Consider the following 26,762-nt stretch of genomic DNA (forward strand, 5'->3'; position numbering starts at 1 on the left):
ACATGCACGGACTATGATTCATTGTTGTGAGGCTTCACGCTTCATGAAGCCTTTTAATGCATCACATTGAGTCACGCCTGCTTTAATCTGCAAATGAGAGTCACACTGAGGGAGAATATTGCAGCTCGTTGCTGAAGCTGCTGATTACAACAAGTCAGCTTTGTGTTCACTCTGCAAATAAACTGTTGTCTAAATACACACACACACACACACACACACACACACACACACACACACAGTAAATCAGGGCCATTCCACTCTCGCTGTGATTGAAAGTCCCCACAGAGGGAAGTCAAATATCTCATGGTGAGCTCATCACGATCTCAATGGTTAGAACTCATTTCATTTCATGGAAAATTAATAGTTTTTATTTACTTTGACTCACAGTTTCAAAGTGATTCAGTGAATGATCCTCTTCAGCTGCTCTCATTTGTAGTAAATGCACAATGATGCGATGAGTCTTAGTTATTGTCAAAGTCAGAACCCCTCCCAGCCAGACCGGTATGCGGCGCGCACGCCCCCGACCCTGGCCCACTGGGCACCGCCCAAGCAGGGGCCACCCCACAGGCATGCAAAAGACCCTCGCCAAGACCGGCCAAGCCCGCCGGACCCCAAGAGCGAGCCTCCGAGCGAAGCTCCACAAGTAGAGCCCCCCTCACCCCAGCCCATGAACCAGCCACCATGTAACGGCCCCAGACGGCACGAGGACAGCAGCCCAGGCCCTGCCGCCCACCAGACAGCCCATGCCACGGGGCGACGCCCCCCACAGGAGTGCGACCGACCGACAGCTTTTTATTGTGTTTGTGGCAAAGCAGGAAATAGTGTCAGCAGAAATTATTGGTGGAGAATGTTGGTTTGTGATGTTTTGTTGGCTTCATACTTCACTGTTGGTCCCGCCCCCTAAAATTGGCAAAAATAAGCACAAAATCTGGTGAAAAGAGGTTAAAAGTGACAATAATGGGTCATCATATGTGACATCAGGTGTAAAAGTGATTGAAAGGGTTTATAAGTGCTGAAAATGTCTGGAAAATGGAAGAAATGTGCAGAAAAGGCATTAAAATGTGATGGAGAAATAGTGTCAGAAATATGAGTAATGTAAATGTATTAAAAGGAGCAAAAATATGACAAGAAAAAGGGATGAAAATAGGTTAACGTAGTTGCAGAAAAATGGTAAAACAATCTGGCAACCCTCTCCCAGTGTCAGGCGACCACAAATGGGGTCCTGACCTCAAGATTGAGAAGCCCTGCTTTAAGCTACACTACATGATTAAAAATGCAACATTTTAACAGATATTATTAAAAAGAAAACAGTCAAACTATGAAGATGTGAAAACATTAAAACAGTCAGTGAAACACAATTAACTAAGGTTTAGAAACAGTAAAACAGGAAAGAAAGGCAATAAGTGCAACAAAAACAGCAAAAATACAGTTTGAAGTCAGTCAGCCATTACTTTTCTCAGCATTTAACTAAAGCAATAAAGTCGTTCTTCTTTAGACAGAACAAACATTTGTGTCTCCGCCAGAAAAGTGCAAAGATAACATTTGTCGTTGACACAAACAAAAAAGATGCCATTTTAACCATCTGTAGTAAAACAAAAACACCTTTTAGGAGGTTTGCAACGTGGATTAATTACAGAAAAACCTCACTTTTTACCAAAAGACTCCAGGAACAAAATATTAATGTTTCATTTTAAAATGTGTTGAATTATATTTTCTGCATCGTTCCATCAAAGCAGTGAAAGAGACGTGAATATTTACACTTGTAGATCTGCATCTGTCAGCCTGCAGCTCTGTATGTTCTCAGTGACTCAACGAAGCGTTTATTTTCACATTCAGCACCAACGTCCCATCACTTATTCACCGTCAACTCAATTAACCATGATTCAGCATCCAAGTGGGAATAAAAATAACATCTTGTAAATGTCAGATATTCTGCCCTTATTCTGACGCTGGGGGTTCAAACTGTTAACATCATGAAGGTTTATTTAAAGTGACTGACAGGCACAGGAGGCTGTAAACATTACAAATAGTTTATGAAAAGACATTTAATAATTTTCAGCTATAATTACCTGCACCATAACTCACTAAGTTAAGATATGACAGCGTTTGGAAAGAACAGGAAAAAAACAACAAAACGACGACACCTAAGAAAAGTCAAAAAGGCTACAGAAGTTATAGAATTACTCCAAAAATACACAAAACAAACAACACATGTTTTTAAACCCTTCACCTGAAAAGACACTTTATAAATTACATGAATCTAAAACATAAAATTACTCCAAAAAAACAACAAATAATCACAACAATAACAGAATAGAATACACCTCAGCTGTAGGAATGCCATCAGAATAACAGTTTATGGAAAGAATATGAAGCTGCCGCTGCACAAACTGTCAAAAAAAAACACACACAGCACCAAAGTTAAGAAAACACATTTCTTCAAAAACCTCAACTGAAATGATGCTGTACAGTATAAAACATATAAAATTACACAAAATTGTGAAATTGTAAAAAAAAAAACAAAAAACTACAGCGCAACACAAAAAGACTCCAAAAACTTCATTATGACGACAAAAACACACTAGAATACACCTCAGCTGTAGGAATATGAAATGACCACTCCACAAACAATATAAAAAAATCAATATTTTGGAATCATTTTTGGTCATAATTTGTGTTAAATTGGACAGGAACAGATCTATTCTTTATATCTATGAGCAAAGTATAGTAAAACTTGTTATTTAAGGAGCCACTTTTCATTAAACTAACATTAAATTATGTGTCATTTAGTTCATAATGATTAACTTTCTTTTTTTCTTTTGTCTGATTATGATGTCAAAGATTAACACTACATTTAGTGCAATGTTTTTATTAAAGAAATTTATGTTTTATTCTTGCAAAAAAATGAATGAAGCATTTAATATATTTGTGTAGTTTCAAAATGTTTTGTAAAAACCTTTATTGCACTCCTTAAGGTCAAAAAACTGAAAATATAATGATAGTTTTTGATTTTTCTCTACATTTAAAAAATCTTTATTTGTATCTGCGTACATTATTTAACTCACATGTAAAATAATAAGCTGCATATAGGACAATATGATGTTCCACACATTGTATAAATGATCTCCAGCACTTCTTTAGTTTTAAAAACTAAACTTTGGTCACATGCTGAGGAAAGACTTTTTTCTTCCTGAAATATTAATTTCAGAAACTCAGACTTCTTCCTTCATTGAAGCACACTGTGAATGTTCGAGAAGCTTCCCGCGGGTTTGTCTGCACTGACTCAGCATGGCTCACCTTTGGGGGGCGGAGCTCTCTGCTGGAAGCCGGACTGGTTCTGTCTTTGTAGTGGTGTCACATGTCAGCACGAGCTGCTCAGAGCGACACAATCACACTTTAATTCATCAGCTGTAAATTACATTAACACTTAATGTTTGTAAAACCTGCATTAATACGTGGATTATAGAGGGAGGAATGTGGACGTTTGTGCAGGAAATGTGGCTCTGGATAGAGCATTGGACAGTTTTGAATAGTTGACATATCATCGACTTGTGTTCAGGTATCGTCCCCTTTAGTTTGGAACAGATCTGTTACTTTTTAGACGTTGGTCACAGTGATTCAACTATTTTCATACTATGTCCAACGTAAAGTCACAGTTTGATCCACTACAGAGTGAAACATGCTGTCATATGCAGATGAGGATGGAACACAAACTGTTCCCACACATATTTTAATGAGGCTCAGGTCACTTTAAACTATTTATATTTAAAACTGTGTATTATGGAAGTTAATAGTTGTGTTTCACTGTAAACATCCCTCTGTATTTAAGCAGGACGCTCTGTGGACGCGTTATTACATCATATCTACATCATCTAACTCTGTTACGCTTTACAGTGATGATCATGATGATGATGATGATGAAGGAGAGAAACATTAACTGTTAGTCAGTCACACTGCAATAATCTGATCAATAATCTGATCAAATCAACCTGTTACATTGTTTATAAATTAAGGCGTTTCAAATTAAATGTGAAATTTATCATTTTGACGGATTTCAATGACATTTACAAGCGTTGGTAAAAAAAAATGACATCACCGCCTCCTTTCCTTCAGCCCGCCTTCATTCACACATTAGCGCTTTTTGGCTCCTTACGCACGGTGGGCGTGTCAGGAACCTGGACCAGAGAATACGTGTAGAAGAGAAGTGCGTAACTGCAGGTGCGCAAAAAAGCGTTTAAGTCCAGATGGGAGAATAGAACCCTAAATGCAGTCGTGCACTGAGCTCTTCTTCTCTGCTTCATTGTATACTACCAAACCTCAGAGTTGGAACGGTCACCCTTTGTGGTCATAGATTATTTTTCGGGTCACAACTGTTTTTATCTTCTCCCTGTAAACAAAAGAGGTTTACATCAACATCTTTAACTTTTCCTGATTGTTTAAAGAAACCAAACGCAGCATAAATCAGCATTTTGACTGAAAAAGCTGTTAAATGACCTAAAAATCAGGCTGAATGTTTCACTCCAATACAAAACAATAGGATGTTTACAGGCAGTGGGGCCGTGTGACATCATCAATCGTGATTTAAACATGGAGGAACACAGGCTCTAAAACTGTAAAGTAGTCCCATTTTTACCGTCAGTAATACGTGGAACAGAAAGATTCATCTTCAGGTTTCTATTCTCCCTCTCCTGTAAAGATGCAGGCAGAACGTCGCCCCTCTGGGACTGGAGACACAGTTATGAGTGCTTGTGTAGATGAAAGTAATCCACTGGTGTTTCCTCCTGAGACCACAGCGATGGCTCGGTGATAAAACACTCCTGTCGTTCTCTATAAATCATTTCCCATCAGGCCAAAGAGCTTAAAGATGCAGTCTGCATGAGTTTCCCTTCATACAACAAGGTCAGAACAAGTTCTGTTCCTGTAATCAAATCTCAGCAGAGCCCTGTGGGTTCTTGTACACGAGACAGAAAAGGTGTCAAACTGAAGGCTCGCGGCCTCTTTTTAAGGAGCTTAAAGCATGTGATTGTCTTAAAATAAGAGTTTATGCTTCTTTAAAAGCTTACGTTGACCATAAACTACATTTCCCAAGATGCATTTTATTTGTTATGAGGGAAGTGACAGCATCCTAACACTAGATTACAGTGTTTCAACATCTGCGTCTAAATAAGAAGATTTTCCAATGGATGAATTCAAGGAAAATCAAAAGATGAAATTAAGATCAGTCAGTGAATTCTGCAGTTTGAGTTTTGTAATTCTTTCCTGTTATTTAAGAAGAAAAAGGGGCAAAAGCTGAGCCTTGGGGAACCACAGCCACATCTGTCCAAATGTGTACTTGGTGTCCATTAAAAGTAATTTAACAAACACACAAAATGATGACAAATACCAAGAAAACAACAAGAATATAAAGAAGATGACAACAAAAATACAAAAAAAATGATAAGACAAAAAAAGACAACAAACATATACAAAATGACAAGAATAACACAGGAACCCCATTAATAACATTTGTCTTAATGTATTTTTGGTGTTCATCAATAGTTATTTAACATACACACAAAATGATGACAAAAAATACATGACATGACAAGAATAACACAAAAAGCAATGATAAAACCCCAAATAATAACAAAAATAATAAATAATAACGATTAGATCCAGTGTATGAGGTGATTCCTGAACAGAAAAAACAAATATCTTAAAGTCTGCAGAGCAATAATCTACAGTTTGTTGCCTTTATGAACTGAAATGTGATGTTTGTGTTAAAGAGAATGGTGGTTTTATCAGCAGCTCAACACATCATCCTCTTTTTAATATGAGCTCATCTTCCTCCTTTTTCCTCTTCATCATTGAGCTACACTTCAGGTCCGTCTGAGCCGTAGCTAAACTCTGAGTATTGAATCTCATTAATTATTCAGCAGCAGTCCCTGAAGACGTTTGTGCTGCAGCAGAGCTGCTCCAGGCTTTTCAGGTACATTTATCTGAAAACCGCTCTGGGTTCAGGTTAGCGTTGTGCAGCACAAATCTTTAAGGATTCACTGAAGAAATGGGAGTGTCTAAATGGATCACATGATAGATTGGTTCTTAAAGGACGTACAAAGGATAAACTGTCAAGAAATATTGTGTTAAATGTCAGTTTTGATTATTGTTTTTGTTTGGTTTAGTCTGTAATTATTTTTGTGTGTGTGCGTTGATGGAAATATACACAATTACTCCAAAAATACACAAGATAACTTTAAAATTACATTCAAATGACAGTAAAATACAAAAATGACTCTAAAAGCACAGAAAACGATGACAGGAATACACAAAAAAAGTCAGAAAAATACACAAAATGGCTCTTAAAAACAACCAAAAAACAACACAAACACACAAGACGACGACAGGAATGAACATAAATGTCAGAAAAATACAGAAATGTGACAATAGAATTCACAAAATGACTCTGACAACAACCAAAAAAGAAACACATCAAAATAACAAAAATATAGAAGACAACAAAATACACAAAATTATAGAAAAACCAAATATCTTGAAGTCTGCTGATCAATAATCTTTGATTTGGTGCCTTTATGAACAGAAACGTGATGTTTATGTGTTTGATTGATATTGTGTTAAATACCTTTTTTTGTTTTGTCACGGTAAATGTACGGTTGTCCTCGTTTGAAAACATGATTTGTGCTCTGGTTAAATGATGAAGTCCAGTCAAAGCATGATGATTTTATAAAAAATGATTTATTATAAACTAAATGAAAAGGAATACAAAAAAAGGTCTTCCATCCTGTAGGAAGGGCAAGCGACCAGCAACTAACTGGAAAGTTCCACAGTTTAAACTTTTACAGATAGGAAGAGCCCCGCCCTAAGATGAGAGGGAAAGAGAGGGTGAAGGGAGGAAGGAGTGAAAAATCACTGTTACAGAGTTTTGGTGTGAGACCTTGAGCAGAGACTGTTTTTAATGCTGACACTGTGAATACAGCACAATCTGTCTGTACTGCGGGTTATCCAATCTAACATGACTCAGCAAAGTACAACGATATAATGCAGTCATTGTGTATAAACACATGACAAATTGTACACGTGATCACACATTTGATGATATGATGATTCATATAATAATTGCCATAACAGTTTGTACATTGATAGATCTTTGATCCTGTCCACACCGATGTGCTGCGACGTGTGTGCGTGCGTGCGTGTGTGTGTGAGTGCGTGTGTGTGTGAGAGTGCGTGTGTGCGTGTGTGTGTGTGTGTGTGTGTGTGTGTGTGAGTGTGAGAGTGCGTTCGTGCGTGCGTGCGTGGCTACACACCAGCAGGACGTCTTCAGGCCTGTCAGGGCTCCTGGTGTGTGTTCCATGTGCGCTCAGTGATAACCTGCTGCTCATAATCAGGCGTTAACGGCCTCTAAAACACCGACTCATCCGTTCTGACTCACTGGACTTTGATTTTTCCCTCAAGGATCCTGAAGAGACGTCATTAAACAGAGTGTTTCTAATGATGCAGTGAGCAGCCTTATCATTATAACCACCTGCCGTTAGATTAGACACAAGTCAACCCCACACACTGCTCACACTAAACCAAAAAACACCAGAAACTATCCGTATGAAACTGAGTTCACCGACACGAGGAGAAAACCAGGGAAAGGAGGAGTGACGGTGTTTATAAAGCACTCCTTAAGTAGTGAGGGTAATCATAGGGATGGTCAGCACATCCAACACTGCCAGGACAGGCAGGGGGTGCCGTACACACAAAGGGAATATGACCCACAAACAGACACAGAGAAATAATATAAAATAAATCAGGAACTAGAATAAAACATAAGAAAGAACAGAAAAAGAGCTTCAACAGGTCGTGACTATTACTATGTATCATATACTATGCACTATCTATTTCTCTGAAGACTGTTAATATTTAGAGTTTTTCTGTGTATTTTTATTGTCTTTTTTAGTGTTTTTCTTATCATTCGTTGTGTTTTAGTTGTAAATGGAGTGATTATGTGTGTTTTTAGTCATTATGTGTATTTTTCTTCTTTTTTTGTAAATTTTTCCTCAGTTTGTGTGTGATTTTGAAGTTGTTTTGTGTATTTTTGTCATTTCTTATATGTTTCTTGTTTTTTGTGTATTTCTCTTTTTGTTTGTATTTTTACTTGTTTTTGTGTATATTTTTCCTGTCAGTTTGTGTGTAATTTTGGAGTCATTTGTGTTGTTGTTTTGTGTACTTTGCTCTAATTTTGTGTATTTTTCCATATGTGTATTTGTCTTGTCTTTTGTGTTTTCTTGTTTTTTGTTCATTTTTCATCACAGTTTGTGTATTTATCTGATCTTGTGTATTTTTCCAGTTTGTGTATTTATCTTGTCAGTTTGTGTACTTTACTTTTTTGTGTATATTTTGAGATCGTTGGACTCATTTTGTGCATTTGTTTTGCAGTTTGCAGAACATTACACTCATAGCGAACCACATGTTGTTCATGTCTTCTATAGATTTCTAGTTATGTCGTAGCAGGTGAGGTATGGCTTTAACCTGTCGTTAGAGATAAACATCCAATGACATCAGAGGAAATCCCAGTGACCGTAAACAGTAGCTGAATGTATTAATGAACAAAGGATGTAAAACAACGTTGATAATTAGGAAGAGTGAGGTCAGAGTAATCAGAGGAACCAGAGAGGGTCAACCAAAGAGTGTGATTGGTGGAGAGGGACAGGACGCCTTTGTGCTGAAGAGGGAAACTGGTACGAGGAGGAGGAGAGCCATGGGAACACACTGGGTTTAGGATCTGCCTCCATCAGCTCTAAGGTTGTAGTGACTTCAGGAAGAATAACCTTCAGTAAGTATTTATGTTTTACACTAATGAGAAAAGTTCTGGCACTAAAGTTAGCGATGTGTTTAATGTCCTGTGTTTCCAAACCTAAGACATTAGTTTTCAGTTTTCAGTGGTTTGTTCACTATTTCTCACAAATCCTTTAAACAGTTAGTGTAACTATGACGACGACAGGTAGAAAAGACTTAGCAGCAGATGGAGAAACTGTGGTGAGTAAAGTGATGAAATGGATGAAAGCAAACATGAATTCTCACTTGGTTTGAGTATATTTGAGTATATTTTATAAATCAGTCATTTTACTTGTACTTAAGTATGTTTTACAAGAAGTAAACTACTTTGTTACATTTTTACACCCAACCATTACTGAGTAAATTATTATTTTTTGTTTTAAAATCATCAACGGACAAACTACAAAAAAATGAAATGACCAAACAATGAAATGCATGACATCATAGTCGACCAATCAGATTAAACGTAATAAATGCACCAAAACAGCATTAAATGAAGGTTATTTTCTACATTTTAGAGTTCATAAATGTATCTATACTGGGTATTCTTTTTATTTTGAATTGAATTCATTGGTGTTATTACATTTTAAAAACAATTGTACATTTTGTCAAAACTTTTATTTTATACAGATCCATTTGTGGAAAATAAACTAAGTTCTAATTGTGGTAGATTGTGTCTCTTCCTTTTTTTAGTTCCTACATAAGATGTTTATTGTATGTAAGGGACCCGTACCAAGATTTATTACCAATAATAAACATGGAGGGTGAAAGTAACTAGTAACTTTTACTTTGAGTACTATTTCATTGAGCCACTTTTTACTTGTACTTGAGTACAATTTCAACCATGTAACAGTACTTCTACTTGTGTAGATATATCTGTACATTTTACACCTCTTTTTTTACACCGGACGACCGTGGCTCAGGTGGTAGAGGGTCGTCTTCTGATCGAGAGGTTGGGGGTTCGATCCCAGTACCTGACTATGTGTCGAAGTGTCCTTGGGCAAGACACTGAACCCTAAGTTGCTCCCAGTGGTCGACTAGTGCCTTGCATGTCAGTCCTGTCCCACTGGTGTGTGAATGTGAGAGTGATTGGGTGAATGAGCTGATATGTAAAGCGCTTTGAGACTGTTTCAGTGGTGATAAAGCTCTATATAAAATCATGTCCATTTACCATTTACCTCTGTTAACAACAGCTGGGCTAACACACAGTTTGTTGACGCGTTGAGGTGGAGGGAGTCAGCGAGTCATTGACGTGCTTCACCATTTTACAGCTGAGAATCATATCTACTCTGTTTGATATGAGTGACAGCATCAGAAACAAACAACTTTGTAACTGATGCCGTTTTTTTTGCGCATTTAGAGCGATTCCTAAACATCCCTGTGAACGCAAACTGAACCAGAACAAGTTGATGAAATGATCAGTTTAAAGCCTGCTATATGCTTCTGACCAGGACCTACGCCACCAACGTGACGCAGACGTTAGCCAACTGTAGTTCTGCATCGAGGGAACGCATCGCTATGCTATTAGCTGCCATGCCACTAGGGGGTGTGGCTGTGTGTTGTTGTTACAAATGAGCGTTAAAAAGCCCTTGTTTATCTTTCGGTCACAGAAAACAATGTTATATGTTTTTTAAGCATCTTAAAATGTAATTTAGTTCTGGATTATTACTGACCTACTGTAGCTAACTATGTGTGTTTCAAAACAAATATAAACAAATGCAACATGCAAACAAAGTATAAAAGTGTATTGAGCACACTGTCAACAGTCACGTTGGGGGTGAGGGGACCCCGACCCCACTGTAGAGCGGAGAGAGAGCAGCGAGGTAACCTGGTCCACGGCCCTGGAAGTGGGGAGTTGGGAGTGGGACAGCATTTAAAGATCACTTTAAACATAACGTTATGTCTCCTCCTCTATCAGCCTCCACAGCATGTTGGTTATTATTTACTGTTAATGAAACACACACACACAGGTACAGAGACAAGGCAGTAGTAGTGATAATAATAGTAAACACACAACTGTTGTCTGCGACTGACTCTGTTAGGCGGTGTTTCGTGTGCTGCAGCCATGAAAGGAAATAATAAAACTCTGGTACTTTTAGTTCATCTCTGTTCTCTCTGTGACTCAATCCATTGTAGAAATAATTCTCGTATCGCTACGCTAAAAGTTGAAACACGACGGTGTGACCGGGGCTGAGGTTTGGAGCTGACCAATCACAGCGCTTTTGTTCCACGTCGCCTCGACGTGCAGTCAGGAGGAGCACGTCTGGTTAAGGGGAGGGGGTCTACGTCTACGTAGAGCGCTACGTGCGGCTACAGTGTCGATAGGCTAACTGTCTCTGTGGGTTTGACTTCTACTGATGTTTCCTAAAGACACAGAAACACTGACTGTGGTTGTGTTTTATTATAAACTCAGACTTTAGTGAAGCTGGAGGATGTGAAAGGTGAACTTTATCCTCTGTGACACGATGAGCAGCGAGGGGAGGATGTTTCTCTGCCGTTCTTCACCTTGTGACCAACAGATGATAAATTAGTGGAGCTAAAAGCTCTCCAGTGTGTGTGCGTGTGTGTGTGTGTGTGTGTGTGTGTGTGTGTGTGTGTGTGTGTGTGTGTGTGTGTGTGTGCGTGTGCGTGTGTGTGTAGTAGATCAGCATAGATAGTAGATTCCTAAAGTTACCAACCAACCAGATTTTCCAGCAGCTAAAATAAACGACATTATGAGCCACAGAATAGATTTTTCTTTATGTCCTGACATAAAAGAAGATCTTACAGTACGTGCTCTGATAAAGGGAACAAAGTAAATCCATCATCTGTAGCAGCTGTAAACCTGTAAAAACTTCCACCAATGAAAAAAGACGGTTCGTTTTTTAACCAATCACGTCTCTCTGTCTCCCTGCTCATTCTCGACCCCTCGCGTCCACGAGCTCACACTCAAAGCGCGTCACCGCTGACAGAGTTAAAACTGAGTTTTTAGTCACGTTTTTTAACATATATAATGATAAAGTTTATTGTTTATTTTCTGCTGGATGAGACGACGTAGTTTCTACAACGTCGTCTCGGGCGCTTGTGCATGTGAGTGAGGGGTGTGACTTTAGAGAGAGCATAGGGGGTGAAGGCGGAGCCCTTAGAGAATGCTACATTCATAATTATGCTAGCTTTCAACAAAGAGCTCCGTGTGTCCGAGTTAAAGGGGACGTCTTTTCTCAGAAACTGTTTAAGATGCAATCACTAAATTATGGTTTCAGTTTGTCATCAATATCAATTGAGAAGCGCGCAATAATTTTTTTCGGAGTTATTGTCTTTGTTACGTTTTTTTTTTGGCGTTGGATGTTGATGACTTTTTGTTTATTTATTGTCTTGCTTTAGTTTGTTTTCTTATTTTTATTAAATGTATGATTTTCTTGTTTTTTTTAATTCATTTTATTGTCTTATTAAAGTCATGTTTGGCCTTATTTTTGGGTTTGTTTTAGTTTCTTTGTTATGGAGGTTGTTTTGCTGCTGCTGAACAAAAGCAGACTTTAATTATCTTTCCTGCTCTTATTTATAGTTCACGCTTGTTTACTTCCTGTATATTTGCTCTGATGTTAAAGCATTAGCATGATTAGCTGATGGAGGCGTGACTAAAGTGCAGAGGCTGCAGCTTTAACTAATTAACAAATGAGAAATGTTTAATGTAACTCTGTGTTAGATTTACTGAGGCTGCTTTCTTTAACTGATTTATTAGGAATGTTTCATTTGTTTTTGTGCTGTGTCGACAGCAGGTTTCCTGTGATGAGAGAAAAACTGCAAAGTTTTGCTTACAATATGTAGATGTTGAATAATATCAGCTGTAATGGCTTTAATTAGTTAAATTAACTAGAACTATTACACAAAGATAACATGGCTCCACTCGTATGCGTTCTGTTTAGTTTAGTTCAGTGTTTGCTTTAATATAAATTGGTGATTTGTTTTTTTAACGATGGATTCTCGATCAAATTAAACATTAATAATTAAGCTTTTCTTTTTTTATTCATCCTATATTCCCTATTTATTATAAGACTATTCCAGATCACTTTGTTACTGAATGTAAAATGAAAAGATGAGAAAGTGTAACAATCACATTAAAATCCATTAAATAATTAGCAGTATGAGTTAGCTCATAATAGCTGTTTTTAAAATAACAAAATCCAAAAAACACACTGATAAACAAATAATGACACCTACCAAAAAATAATAAAAATAGCAAAGTCCCATATGCAGCCATTAGACTATAAACCCATTTATCAGACATAGTAGCCTAATTTTGTGCAGTCCCCAAAGTAAACATACTAAAATACCATTAAATACACAAAAAACTATATAAATAAATAATAATTCTCAAAAAACACAAAATATGATTCCAGAAATACAGAAAAACATACAAAATGTCAACTAAACCCACAAATAACTGATGTGAACGATTGATTTTAAATGATTGATGTAAATGACAGTTTGTGGTGAGCGATCACTGCAAAGCGTGGATTAATGTGTTCATCCACCCGTGACACAGTGAGGTTTGATTTCAGCCGCGTAATGACCGTCCTTCACGCAGCGTATACACTTTGTTTGTGTTTGTTTTGATTGGCTGTGACCCTGCAGAGAGGAGAGAGATGATTGGTTCTCAGGAGCTTCATTACAGGAAATACTGACACTTAGTCATTACATGTATGTATTAAAGTGTTTCATTTTATCTGTAATGAGCTGATATCATGGGATGGCACAAACACATTTCTCCAGTTTTGCAGTTGCCTTTCTATGCTTAATTGTTTTAGTATATTTAATGTTATTTCCAAATTACTTTTATTTTGAAAGGACATAAACACCACCTGTTGTTCAGTGTATGCTAGTGCTGGTAGATTCTCTGAAAAAGCGAACAGAAAAAGTGATAAAAAGTGTTTAAACTTTAAAGTGTCAGTATTGGCTTAAAAGTAGCAGAAATGGAGGTGGAAGGGAGTTTGGGGTAATGTCATTTAAAAAGTAGGAACAATTAGTTTAAACTGGCAAATAATGGGCCTGACAAATGGTGAATGTGGTTAAATTGACAAAACTAAGCATCAAATATGGTGAAAAGAGGTTAAAAGTGACAAGAATATGTGACATTAGGTGGAAAAGTGGTGGAAAGGGTTTATAAGTGCTGAACATGTCTGGAAAATGGAAAAAATACAGAAAAGAAGTCAGAAATTAGAGTAATGTAGCAAAAATACATTAAAAGGAGCAAAAATATGGCAAGAAAAAGTGATGAAAAAAAGTTAAAATATGGTGAGTTTGGTGGAGTTGCAGAAAAAGAGTAAAACTATATAAAAATGGACTCTTGAAGGCATCTGGTGACCCCCCTCCTAGTGTCTCGCAACCCCCAATGGGGTCCTGACCCCAAGGGTGAGAAGCCCTGCTCTAAACTGATGTTCTTCTGTTGTCTGCAATCTGTACGACCTGATCATTTTCAATGTCATTCTTCTATTTTTTATCAGGAAATGGAAGCCTATTGGCTGGGCGATCATTTCCATGTGTATAGGTATTTATAGGATGAAGGAGGGGCTTATATACATTAATATATATGAATGACCACCAGCAGTAGACATAGTAAAAACAAGTTAGGGATTTTTTTGCATTTCAAAAGAATGATACATAAACATAGATTTCTCAGAAACTTTAGGGTTAGGAATTTTTGGCAACATTTAAAAAATAGAAACTTTCCATAGGAATTATTTATTGAAATTAAGCAGAAATTGGGAGTAATTTTAAATCACTGTATCATATACAAACATGAATATTATCATCCATGCAAAACAATAAACTAGAGGTTCCCTTTAGTAATGGCGGTTATTACTTGCTGATGGCTGGTTGTGTAAAACTGCTGTAAAGCATTTAAATCAGACTTGTGTTTGTATCTAGTCATGACGCTGCCATGCTCTATGTTCTATGTGTGTGTTTCTGTAAAAGCGCCTGCAGCTGATTCTATAGAACATGTAAATGAACGTCCGTACACTTTCTCCCTCTAATGAAGATGAATGCTTCATTATCTGCGTCCACGGTCCGTCCACATTGGGATGGTGCACGTGTGTGCCCGCACACGAGAGTCCACCAGTGCACAGCCCCTTGAAGGGCTGATGTGATGCATTGTGGGTAACAGTGAGGGTCATTGCTCATTAACAGTAGTAGACCACCCATCCGCAGTCGACCCAAATGTTTCAAACCACCGCAGAGCGACTATTAGTTCTCCGTGCACGTTATGGGCTTTTAGTGAGCTCTGAGCTGGTAAAAATAACCACACGTCCATCACAGCGCCTTACAATAACCACCAAACCAGGAGAGTACAGGACTCACTCCAATAGGAGGAGACGTAGGAACTGAAGGCATCACAGAGAGAACGCAGCTTTTCTGCTGAAGTCTGAATATGTACAAAGTAGGAAAAATGTGTTTAAACTAGTCGTGAATGTGGTTAAATTGGCAAAAAATTGGAATCAAATAAGGTGAAAAGGTTAAAAGTGACAATAATGGGTCAACATATGTGACATTAGGTGGAAAGGGTTTATAAGTACTGAAAATGTCTGGAAAGTGGAAAAAATGTGCAGAAAAGTCATTAAAATGTGATGTAGAAGTGTCAGAAATGTAGCAAAAATACATTAAAAAGAGCAAAAAAATTACAAGAAAAAGTGATGAAAATATGTTAAAATATGATGAGTTTGGTGTAGTTGCAGAAAAAGGATAAAAATGAGCCAAAATGGGCTGAAATTGTTCAGAAAATATTCTTAGTTGTAGTTGTTTCGTGGCACCAAATGGGGTCCTAACCCAAAGGTTGAGAACCCCTGTTCTAAAGGCGTCTCTTTTTGTGCAGTGTTGATTCTCCTCTTCTCACCCACGCTCCATCCGTTCTGTCACAGCTGAGCTTTAATAGGATATATATGTAATAATTGTGTGTGTGTGTGTGTGGGGGGGGGGGGACTGTATAAACCTTATTTGTGGGAATGAAACTAACCTCGTTTAAAGCCGCGCTCACAATACGACTCGCAATAAATCCAAAACCAATAACATTTTCAGACTGTGTTTCCTGGTATGTCCAACAGTGTGTGTGTGTGTGTGTGTGTGTGTGTGTGTGTGTGTGTGTGTGTGTGTGTGTGTGTGTGTGTGTGTGTGTGTGTGTGCGTGTGCGTGTGCGCGTGTGTGTGTGTGTGTGACTGATGTATGTATGGAAGCTGAATATCTAAACCACAGAAGCAGGAAGTGGTGGAGCGTGATCTGTGTAATTAATGAGATGGACACGTCTCTGAGACGTGCACGAGAAGGGCCTGCAATTGATGCACGGGAGGGTTTAATGAAACGGGACTTTGAATGTGGGCGGGATGTAAATCTGTCTTTTGTTATTCCATCCGACCTCCATGTTTTATATCTGTGTGATGAACACGTTTTCTGTCTCGTATCTGCAGGATTGTGTCCATTTAAATATAGAACAAAGCTTCACACTGTGACGGGTTACAACGAGCACACACACGGGACGGCTCTAGTGGGCTGGATCTGGCCTGGGGGGCCACTGGGTTGACTGGTGTAGAACCTGCCGAAGGTCCAGGTGTGAAATGCACGGCCCATCACTGATTTCTATTAACACAACTGATTGAATCGACATGGACTTAATGAATGTATTGTTCTTAAATCAACGTTTTACATTAATTTGACTTAAAATGAAGGCAAGTCAAACTTTTAGTTTTTCCAACTCTATAATTTGTATAAACCAAAAGTAAAACATTGATCATTTCTCAGCTGAAACTATCTGGTTCGTGTTCTTTTTCCTTTTCTTCTCAAAATCAGAATCAACTTTATTTGTCATTGTACATTTTACAGAGCAACGAAATTTCATTTCACTTTCATTCCGTCCAACAAACATGAAAAGACAAACACACATAACACTTATAACATGAGAGGTCAGGAGTGTGAGAACTGTGGGTCGCCATTAGAGCGGCGCCCCGTATTTTAGATGAAAAATGAGAGACGACAGAGGGAGAGGTGAGGGGTTCCTTATTGTGGAGGTCAGTGTAAAACTCGGGAAAAAACGTCCTCAGCGTACATGCACAAAGCAAAAACACAGTCACAAAGCGCTCGAGACCATAGCACGTGGGCAGGGGTGGGTCTGGGGGAGGGGTGAGAGGAGGAGAGGATTTCCAGCTGCTGGGGGGCCCCGAGGCTGTAGCACCGAAGAGCACATTGGATAAAGGGCCTTGCTTAAGGGTTCATAGTGAAGACTCACACTAGGGTTCAAACCAGTTGCAAATCTGCCAAACTAAGAGAACATATAACCAACTGAAGGACAAACAGAAGTAAAAAAAAAACAAGAACCATGAGAAATGAAGCTTTAATAAACATCTCCAGGCCCCAGACTCAGATTTCCTGTTTGTGGTGATGATGTTTTCTTCTAAAGCTGCTTTATTCTCTCAGTCTCTACCAAGCTGTCTCTACATCATCCTCATGTCCATGAGCAGCTACGATCAAGGAGTTTAACATTTGGAGGAGTGTGTGCCATGAAATTTCACTCTTTTATTGATGAAAGTCCTGAAGCTCTCATCCACCCACGTCCTTAAATTATGAGCAACTAACGTCTCTGTGAGTCGGAGGAGGTTTCATTAAAGAAATGAATCAGACCAACACCTCAGAGACTTAGATTTCACATTTATTTAGTTAGAAAACTGAACCATTCAAACACTTTTCATAAACTACAGCAGAGCAGGTAAAGGCTGCAGTTTTCCTCCTCCTTCACTGAACACACACATACTTTTATGCTTTAGTTCAGTTTAACATTATTTATTTTATTTTATTTATTCAGTTCATTTCCGACATGGTTGCAATCACAGAAATTCATTTTGACATTCAGAGCAAAATCACATCATTATTTTTTATTTATTTATTTTTTTGTCCTTTTTCATGCCGGAAAGGGCGACGGAAAAAAGCATTATGCTTATCCAGATCCGTCCCCTGATTTGAACACAGATAATTTTACATCAGTCCGCGTTTCTTCCCTTGTCTCATCTTCTTCATAATTTCATCTTTTCATTAACTTTTTTTTTTTTGTCCTTTTTTATGTGATGCGTTCTCGTCTGCAGTCATTGTTCCTGTAGTTACTCCTCCTCACTGTCCTTTTTTTCCGTATCGCCCTTTGTCTCCAACACGTGGCGTCACAAAGTCCTTCCGGAGCTCGCCAAGAGGTCACATGTCAATTATCTGTTAGAAATGACATTTATTTTAATCTCTGCAGTGTAGAACGATCACAATTAAAGCTCCAAACAGCGTTGAACGAGTTCTCGCAACCACACGCATGTCGCGTGTCGCGGTATGGCAGAAATGTTAAAGTGTTGAGATGTAGCTGATCATTTTCAAGGATTATATCACAAACTTTCCTGCAATGTTCTGTGTAAATATAAAGCCTATGATTTCCTTTTAGCAATAGGTGGCGCTATGACTATGAATGAAAAAAGCTACTATAATTAATTAGCATCTACTTAGCTCTACAAACTCTTAATAACTTCCACAAGTGTAGCACATCATCATAGTGAACAGGAATATTTATCTATAAACATTCAACTTTATTGTCAATATTGTTTTATAACACAGCCATGTTTACAATAAAGATATGAATGTGTGACGTACTTTAACAGTGCAGTGTAGTAGTCTTTTCTGGGTTTATTAGTGTTTGAACATGTGCTGCTGTGTGTTCTGACACTGATGGTCCACGAAGACAAAGAGCTCAGCAGGAAAATGATTGTTAAGAGACCAATTTGTTCCTGATTTGGCTCCAATTTATTCTAATGAGAATGTGAGAGAGAGAGAGGAGGTGTTGGTGAGCAGATCCTTGTTATTGGTGCTTCACTGAGAGCTTTTACTCTCCCTGTGGACACACACACACACACACACACACACACACAGGTCAACACACTGGAACAACGTGTGTCGTGGGAGGAAATGTTTGGTTTTCTGAGGCCGTAGAATTAATCAAAAATTCCCCCAGGATGATTTTAATCTCCTTGTTTTATGAAGAACAGACGGTTTGTTTCAATTTGTCGAATGAACGGCTTTACTTTGTGTTAAAGTGGATTCTAACAAAAACAAACACTAAGTTTAGTGCCATTGATGAACTAAAGTGCAGTTTATTTTAACTTCATTGATTGATTGTAGCTGATGTTAAAATGTGTGTAGAAACATGTTGTGATGAGGTTTTAGTGCCCCCTACAGGAAAGAAGCGTCTTCACACCTGAAAAAAAAACATTTATTATCATGTTTTATATAAATAATAAGAGTCATAATATTTTATTTATAAAAAACATTTCCACATGAGCAGCATCAGTGATGATGAAGAGGAAACAGGAAAGCTTCCCCAGCATCTAAACCTAAAGCAGCAGAACTAAAAAAAAAAAAACAGGATTAACTAAACCAGCCCTAACTGCACGCCGTCTCATAGAAGTAGGTCTAAGTTTAGCCTTAAAAGTCGAGAGAGAGCTAGCAACCAATTTTGAAACACTGGTTCCCAGTTTCATGTGTTTTTACCAAACCATGTGTTATGGAATAAGTCAGAATAGTTTAAAGCTTCTGGAGAGGATAACTTAATGACTGAAGTATACTTCCATGGCTAAATATCTCTATCTATGATTCTCCACCTTTACTTTGAAAGTTCTGAAAACATTTAAAGTGAAAAAGTGACCAAGTAGAATATCAACATGAGAAGTTGGTATTTTGACTGGAAAATCTGTTAAATGATCTAAAAATCTACTAAATAATCTATAAATCAAGCTGAATGTTTCACTGCAATAGAAAACAATTGAGATGTTTACAGGCAGTGGAGCCGTGTGACATCATCAATCACATGATTTAAACATGGAGGAACACAGGCTCTAAAACTGTAAAATAGTCCTATTTTTAAAAGTTAATAAGATGAATATGGTGCATAATAATGTGTTTTTTAGATCTACTGGTACTAATCAGGACATTTAGAAGAAAACAGTGGAGGATAATTGTAATTTTTATGTTGATGCTAAATAAACAACACATCCACAAAATATTTAACATTATTATATAATCCATCCATCCATTTTCATACCCGCTTATTCCCGTTTTAACAGGGTCGCGGGGGTCTGCCGGTGCCAATCTCCGGCTCTCATAGGGCGCTGGGCGGGGGTACACCCTGGACAGGGCGCCAGTCCATCACAGGGCAACACAGACACAGACAACCATTCACTCTCTCATTCACTCCTATGGGCCTTTTAGAGACTCCAGTCAACCTTACAGTCATGTTTTTTTTTTGGATGGTGGGAGGAAGCCGGAGTATTATATAATCATTATTATTTATTATCATTGTGCCCATCTTAACATAACGTTTGGAATTTTATTGTTGTTTTTCATGTTTTTTGTAGAATCAAGACCATATATGAGATGTCATGCATCCCATCAGTAACTCTATTTATATTTATCTATGTCTTGTCATCTATTTGCACACAGTCTAGTCTTCTACACACTCTCACCTTAGTGTAGTTGTGTTGTCTCGTCTGGTTTGAGGAGGTTCTCGTTTATTGGTGAAGCTGTGAAGACAAAGTGAAGAGCTTTAATGGAAGAACTCAACAAATGAAAGTCGATGAAAGTGTTTTCGGGAAAAGCATCGGCGCACAGTTCAGCGTGTGCGTCGTCTGAAGACGTTAACAACATGAAAGCTTTTGATTTAGACTCCTAATGCACTGCTTGGCCTCGTGTGTGTGTGTGTGTGTGTGTTGTTGTTGTTGTTGCTGTTTATCTTCTGCTCACTGACAGTTCCCCAGAGCAGAGGAACAGATAAAGGATCCACTTGGAGGAACGATTACACATCATTACCTCAGAAAACATGACTCAGCTTGTTTATTTGCTGCCAGGAAAACAAATTCTCGAATCAAAGCTGAGTCATATTCTTCTAACAGAACCACTGGCTACTGAGGTAGGATGATAAATATAGACTACATCTATTCAACAGACACTAAAACATCATCCATACATTCATTTTCTCAGTTTTCTCTAAGTTGAAAAGGAATTTAAGTAGATTTTTGCTGGTAGAAATAAATATTTTAAATACTGACATTAATGTTGTTATAAGATACCCAGCTTTGATAAACAGCTTTTTACCTCCGTCAAGTGTGAAGCACAGAGTGGAAGGTTATGTTTTACCCTGCGTCTGTCTGTCTGTCTGTCTGTCTGTCTGTCTGTCTGTCTGTCTGTCTGTCTGTCTGTCTGTCTGTCTGTCTGTTAGCCAGATAACTTGAAAAATTCTGAACGGATTTGGATGAATTTTTCAGGCAATGTTGATGAATGGACAATTCTGTTGATGTTCTGGATTACCAAAAATGAAAAAATACCACTCGTGGAAATCACAATATGTGTGGATGTGCCTGCTCCTTTAAGCGCGGTGGTTTATGGGAAATGTAGTAGTGCTAAGGAAGTGTGCGCTGTACTCTTTAAATAACGTTATGGGCGGAAATGAGCTTCATGGTTTTCTAGGTTTGTTCTTCTTTTCTTCACCAGGTAAAACCAAGAGTGTTATTAAACAATACTCAATAAGGGACTGTAACCCACACACAGCCACAGAAAAACAAATCAAAAGTCAGGAACTAAAGTAAAGCCTGATCACAAACATAAATTATGATTGGATGGTTGTGGTTCCTCTGGGGATCAAAGGCAGATTAAGGTTTTATAAAGCGTGTCTTTGAGGAGACACTGTCCACGAGCACATTATTAATGTCCACATTCTGCATGTCTGCGCACGTTAATATCTGAGAACGTGCATGTGTGTATTAGTGTCCAGAGCCTTGGCCACGCCCCCTCAGAGCGGCTCACTGGTCTCGCTGAGAGGATGTGCTGACTCTGAAAAGTGAGGTGAAGAAATGAATGAGCTTCACTGATGGATTGGTCACACACACACACACACACACACACACACACACACACACACACACATCTAGAGGTATGAACTATGTGATGCTGAGTACAGATACAGATAGAGCTGCTAGAAGTCTCTAGAAAATCAGTTACAGTTAATGTTTTTTTGAGACTTTCCAACATGATTTATAAATGCAACGTTCATTCAGCTGTGACGGTTAGGATGGTGTGTGATAGAGCTATAATAAATAGAGCTGTGCATGGGCTCCTCTCCTCTAAACGTGTCATGATCGTCTGTTTTCTGGTGACGTCTGCTTTGTTTGCAGATTGTTCAGATTCATTAAAAGGAGTTCCTGCTCCCAGTGCGTTCACGGTGGTTCCACGTTGTGTCTGATTGGATTAGAAACAACCAGGTGTAGATTTGATTAAAACATAATCAGGGATATTAAACAGAGGCCTCAGGAAGCCCAAACTGCCTCCAAAATCCATTCTGATCAAAAGTAAACCATAAAGTTGTCAGGTCTGGAGCTGAGGGCAAACATTATCAGAGCAAATCGACCCAAATGTGAAGGAGGAGCTTCTGGCTCACACATCAGAGCAGAAACGCAGGTGTTGGAAGTCGACCTTTGACCTCCAGAGGAAGGATTAGATCATAAAAAATCTAAATAGTTCAATAAAAAAACAAAAAAACAACAACACTCAAATATCGCTACAAGTGTTTCCACTTTCATGAGGAGGTTTTTCAGACGTTTTCATACTGAAATGTTCAATGGAAACACTTTTTACACAATTACACGTCACAGGATGTGACAAACCTGGTCACATGACCACTTCTCTCTGAGAAGACCCAGACATTACCATCCGCCGCGAAGAATACAGTATTCTTCCGTATTTTATTCAGTAGTTGTTTATCTAATGTCCCTCCTTCCTTTGACGTGGAACATTTCTTCATTTGTTATGTTACGCACGACATTTGTGATTGTCAGAGTCAAAACATCAACAGATAAAGACATACACACATTTTATTTGAGAAAGGCAAAATTTGATCTTTAACATTAGTCTTTAATACATTTAGATATCAAACAGTCAGTTATTGCTGTTAGTTTGAGATGACATTTACTGCTGATTTAAAGCAATACGAATTACGTACAAGATTATTGATTGGTCAGTTATTATTTATCACGTAGGGATCTAAGGTATGTGCACTTTTTATTCATTATGATTTATTTGTTTCATATGGTAAATTAAGTAAATAAAGTATTAGGAGAAGTACTTGACGTTTGGTATATCTGACTCATCGCTTACGTAAAGCTTGTTTTATTTGTTCGATAAAGTGAAAATCAGATGTTTTGAAACTTTTTTCCTTGTTCCAGAAAAAAGGCCTAGAAAAGGTTTTTATGTAAATTTTATATAAGGCTATATTTGGTATATGGATGAATAATATGAGGGCTATTGGATAAAGGGATATTTAGTATAAAGATATATAATTATAGTATGTCAAAAAGAAACAATTAATGAATAATATTTCACATTACAGAGCAAATTTTTTTTGAAATATTGCTTTTATTTTGTGAAAAACTGTAATGGAAACAAAACTACTGAGGCTGAAAAGAGGAAAAGTGAGCAGCAGAAAACGAATCTGAAGCTGAAGAAACAGAAACATGTTTTCTGAGTGATGGCCATCCCTCCTCTCTGCATGGCTGGTCTCCCTGTCAGGGAACCCCCCCCAGTGATAAATGGGAGCAGCACTCCTTTGTCCACCCCACAATCCCCCAATTAATCAGCTGCTACCCTGAAGCTTCTAGCATGTTTTACGACTTTCCTGTTAGCTCCGACCTCTGTCAGCGTCTCTGCCTTCAACCACTTTCACCACTGATTCCTCTCGTTCCAAAGAGTTCGTAAACCATTAATAATCTCTGTAAAACGGAGCTGAAATGTCACGAGACTTTAGAATTCATAAGCAGTCGAATATTTCTTCAGCTGTGTTGTTTAAGTAGCCTCGTCCTACCCTTCCTTCCTTCCTTCCTTCCTTCCTTCCTTCCTTCCTTCCTCGGCTCATTGCCTTTCTATCCCATCCCCTGGATTCTGTTCATTCCCATGTTCAGCCCATCACCTCCATCTTCTCTCTCTCTCTCTCGGGCCTTGAGGTGTTTGTGGTCCCATCAATTGTCCCGTGAATCTCATCTTCCACAAAAAGCCTCCAAGAAATGTCTTCACATGATCGGTAAACGTCACACACTGATGTCAAAGACTAATGTCACACATTAGTGAGGTTTACCACTTTACTGTTCTCCTGCCATTTCCATGGAGGTGTCAGCAGCTAGCAGTTAGCAGGGTTTGTAGGTGCTAGCATTGCCCTGAGGGAAAGCAGATAATATGTGAAGATGGACATAGGAAGGACTATGGAGGGCTTTGCTTAGTGTCTGTTCAGCAGTGTTGGATGTTAAAAGAAAAGGAGTAATTAACTAATTATTTAACAGATTTTAGATTTTGGAGAGGATCCTGATTAATGTACTGATTCTGGATCACTTTCAAAAATTGAAAAACCTATTGGACGAAATGTTTAAGTCATGATAAGTAGTACATTAGCAGGCGACCCACAGAAGTTGGACTTTAATGCAAGAAGTTACTTTAGTTTTGTAATTCTACGAGCAGGCGATTTGCAGCTGTTTGAAGAAGTGTTTTTTGTTTTGTTTTTTTAAACAAGTAAAAGTTTTAACTTGTTCATTGTTCTTAGATCACCAAGTCTTATTCTACAGTAGATATATATTCCTGAAAGATGCTCACATCTCCTGAAGAAAGTCTGCAGAAACTTTTGCACAAAAGTATATTTACAAAAAAGGAAACATCCAACGTCGTGTCGGTGTCCCAGAATGTTCATATTTGTGTTTGTGTTTGTCGGGCTCGTCTCTTTGTTTATTCATCACTTGTTCTCCTCATCCTCCATCTTTTATGTCTCTCTTTCCCACAGGCACCACAGCACAGTTGCTTTTAGCGCCTCATGTTTGTGGGAAAAACCTGCATCTGAACCCAAACACAGATAAAAACACACATGTAATCAAAGATGCAGCATTGATAGTGTGTGTGTGTGTGCGTGTGTGTGCGTGTGTGTCAGGGTCTCCATTGATTCCCATCTGCTTTTATGATTCACTCTCTGCAGCTTCACTTTGTTTATGTCACACACGCACACACACACACACACGCACACACACGCACACACCGTGCTATAATGAAGTCAGAGATAGAGTCGAGTCAGGACGCTCGCTGGTAAACATCTTGAAAATGATTTGACGTCGTCGTCCTGTGTGTGTGAGTGTGCAGATGATTTTAGTTTGAAGAGGTTTTCCTGAATTGCGACAACAGCAGAGACAGAAGCATAAAAGTTTTTTATTCTTTTGAATTTTCAGAGTTTCTGCAGAAAACATTCAATAGTGATACATCAGTAAAGCTCACTCTAAAACACACAAAATGACAGAAAAATACATAAAACAACAGCAAAAATGTGCAAAATGACAATAGAATTTCACAAAATTATTCCAATGACACACATTATGACAACCAAAAATAAAAGCAAAATGATAGAAACATTTACAAAACAACAACAGAAGATACACAAAAATGACTAAAAACATTGACAGCAAGAAATGCACAAAAGTACTCAAATGACACACATTAAGACAACAAAAATACACAAAATGATAGAAAAAAATATAGATAACCACAACAAAAAATATACAAAAAATACTCCAAAATCACAGACAACAAAAATATAAAAATATACAAAACAGCAAAAATGTGCAAAATTACAACAAGATTACGCAAAATTACAATGACACACATTAAGACAATAGATAAACAGACAAAACGACAACAAAATTATACAAACTGACTTCATCAAAAACATCGACCGTACACAAAATGAGAAAAATATAGAAAAAATGACCCCAAAATGTAAGAAAAAAATGACATGTGTCCAAAAACCCACAACAACAACAAACAATCCCTTTGATGTTTCCTGTGTTAATTTTCTGATTAGTCTTTATTCTAATGCTGACTTTAATGTTGATCATGTGACCCTCATGTTTGTGACCCCGCTGTGATAAAAGTTTCCCGTCTTTGCTCTAGACGGTTTGAAGACATTTCACGTCTCCTCCAAGAGGCTTTTTCAGTTCTAAACGTCCTGGTTGGGATTCTGGGATTAAGGAGATGGTGGGATTATAGATGGAGGAGAGGTTGGTCCTCACAAACTCTTTTCTTTCCGTGTTCTCTACAGGTGAAGCTAACGCACCACACTCAGCTCTACTCAGCATCTCCTCCTCCTTCTCTTCCTCACGCTGATCCATCGTTCCTCTCCGTTCTCTACCGTCCACCATCATGTGTCACTTTGCCTCTTCGTCCCACTTCCTCCTCCTCCTCGTCTTCGTCTTCCTCCTCCCTCTGCCTCCCTGCTGGGCCGAGTCGCGACGCGGCGACTCCTCCGTGCAGCCGTCCTCCGTGCCGTCCTCGTCCTCCTCCTCCTCCTACAGTAACAGCACTGGGCCCGTCATCAGTGACAAGTGTAACGAGACCACAGAGTGTAAACCTGGCATTCTGCTGCCCGTGTGGAAGCCTGACCACCCCGGGCTGGGGTACCAGGTGGGCCGGGCCGTGGTCTACTTCGCCTCCCTCATGTACATGTTCCTGGGCGTGTCCATCATCGCAGACCGATTCATGGCCTCCATAGAGGTCATCACATCTCAGGTGAGATTTAAAGGAAGAGGACGATCAGCCAAACAAAGCAGGACACACACACTGAGGGGTTTTATATGTGAAGATGTTTCATCTGCTACAGATGAAGATAAAAAATCAGACATACATACAGAACCATTCTGTCCCATTGATCTTCCTCCAAGACGAAAATAAGGTTAGGGTCAGAACTTGTGATTTTTCAACCGCCTACTTGAAAAAGTGACTTTGAACGCCACCTGAAGTCGGATCTCCTACACAGTGAAGTTGGTAAATAAATCAAATATCCTAGCGGTCAGCCATGTTGGAAATATTTCTTGGTGCTG

The 26,762-nt window shown here is 38.5% G+C and overlaps 2 protein-coding genes across 3 annotated transcripts in view; both read left to right on the plus strand.

Annotated features, from left to right (window-relative positions):
• Nucleotides 1–26,762, plus strand: part of slc8a2b (solute carrier family 8 member 2b) — a 119,718-nt gene that overhangs the window by 77,114 nt on the left and 15,842 nt on the right. For both annotated transcript variants that reach the window (XM_028464398.1, XM_028464399.1), the window contains one exon: nt 25,985–26,451. In XM_028464398.1, the coding sequence (XP_028320199.1) occupies nt 26,086–26,451 (366 nt within the window). In that variant the 5' untranslated portion in view covers nt 25,985–26,085. The remainder of the gene's footprint in view (nt 1–25,984; nt 26,452–26,762) is intronic.
• LOC114474542 (acidic proline-rich protein PRP25-like) lies at nt 455–25,988 on the plus strand. Its single transcript, XM_028464935.1, has 2 exons — nt 455–771; nt 25,985–25,988. The coding sequence occupies exons 1-2, from the start codon at nt 455–457 to the stop codon at nt 25,986–25,988; spliced, it is 321 nt and encodes a 106-aa protein (XP_028320736.1).

The sequence above is a fragment of the Gouania willdenowi genome, chromosome 13, assembly GCF_900634775.1.
Source record: "Gouania willdenowi chromosome 13, fGouWil2.1, whole genome shotgun sequence".
Lineage (NCBI taxonomy): Eukaryota > Metazoa > Chordata > Actinopteri > Blenniiformes > Gobiesocidae > Gouania > Gouania willdenowi.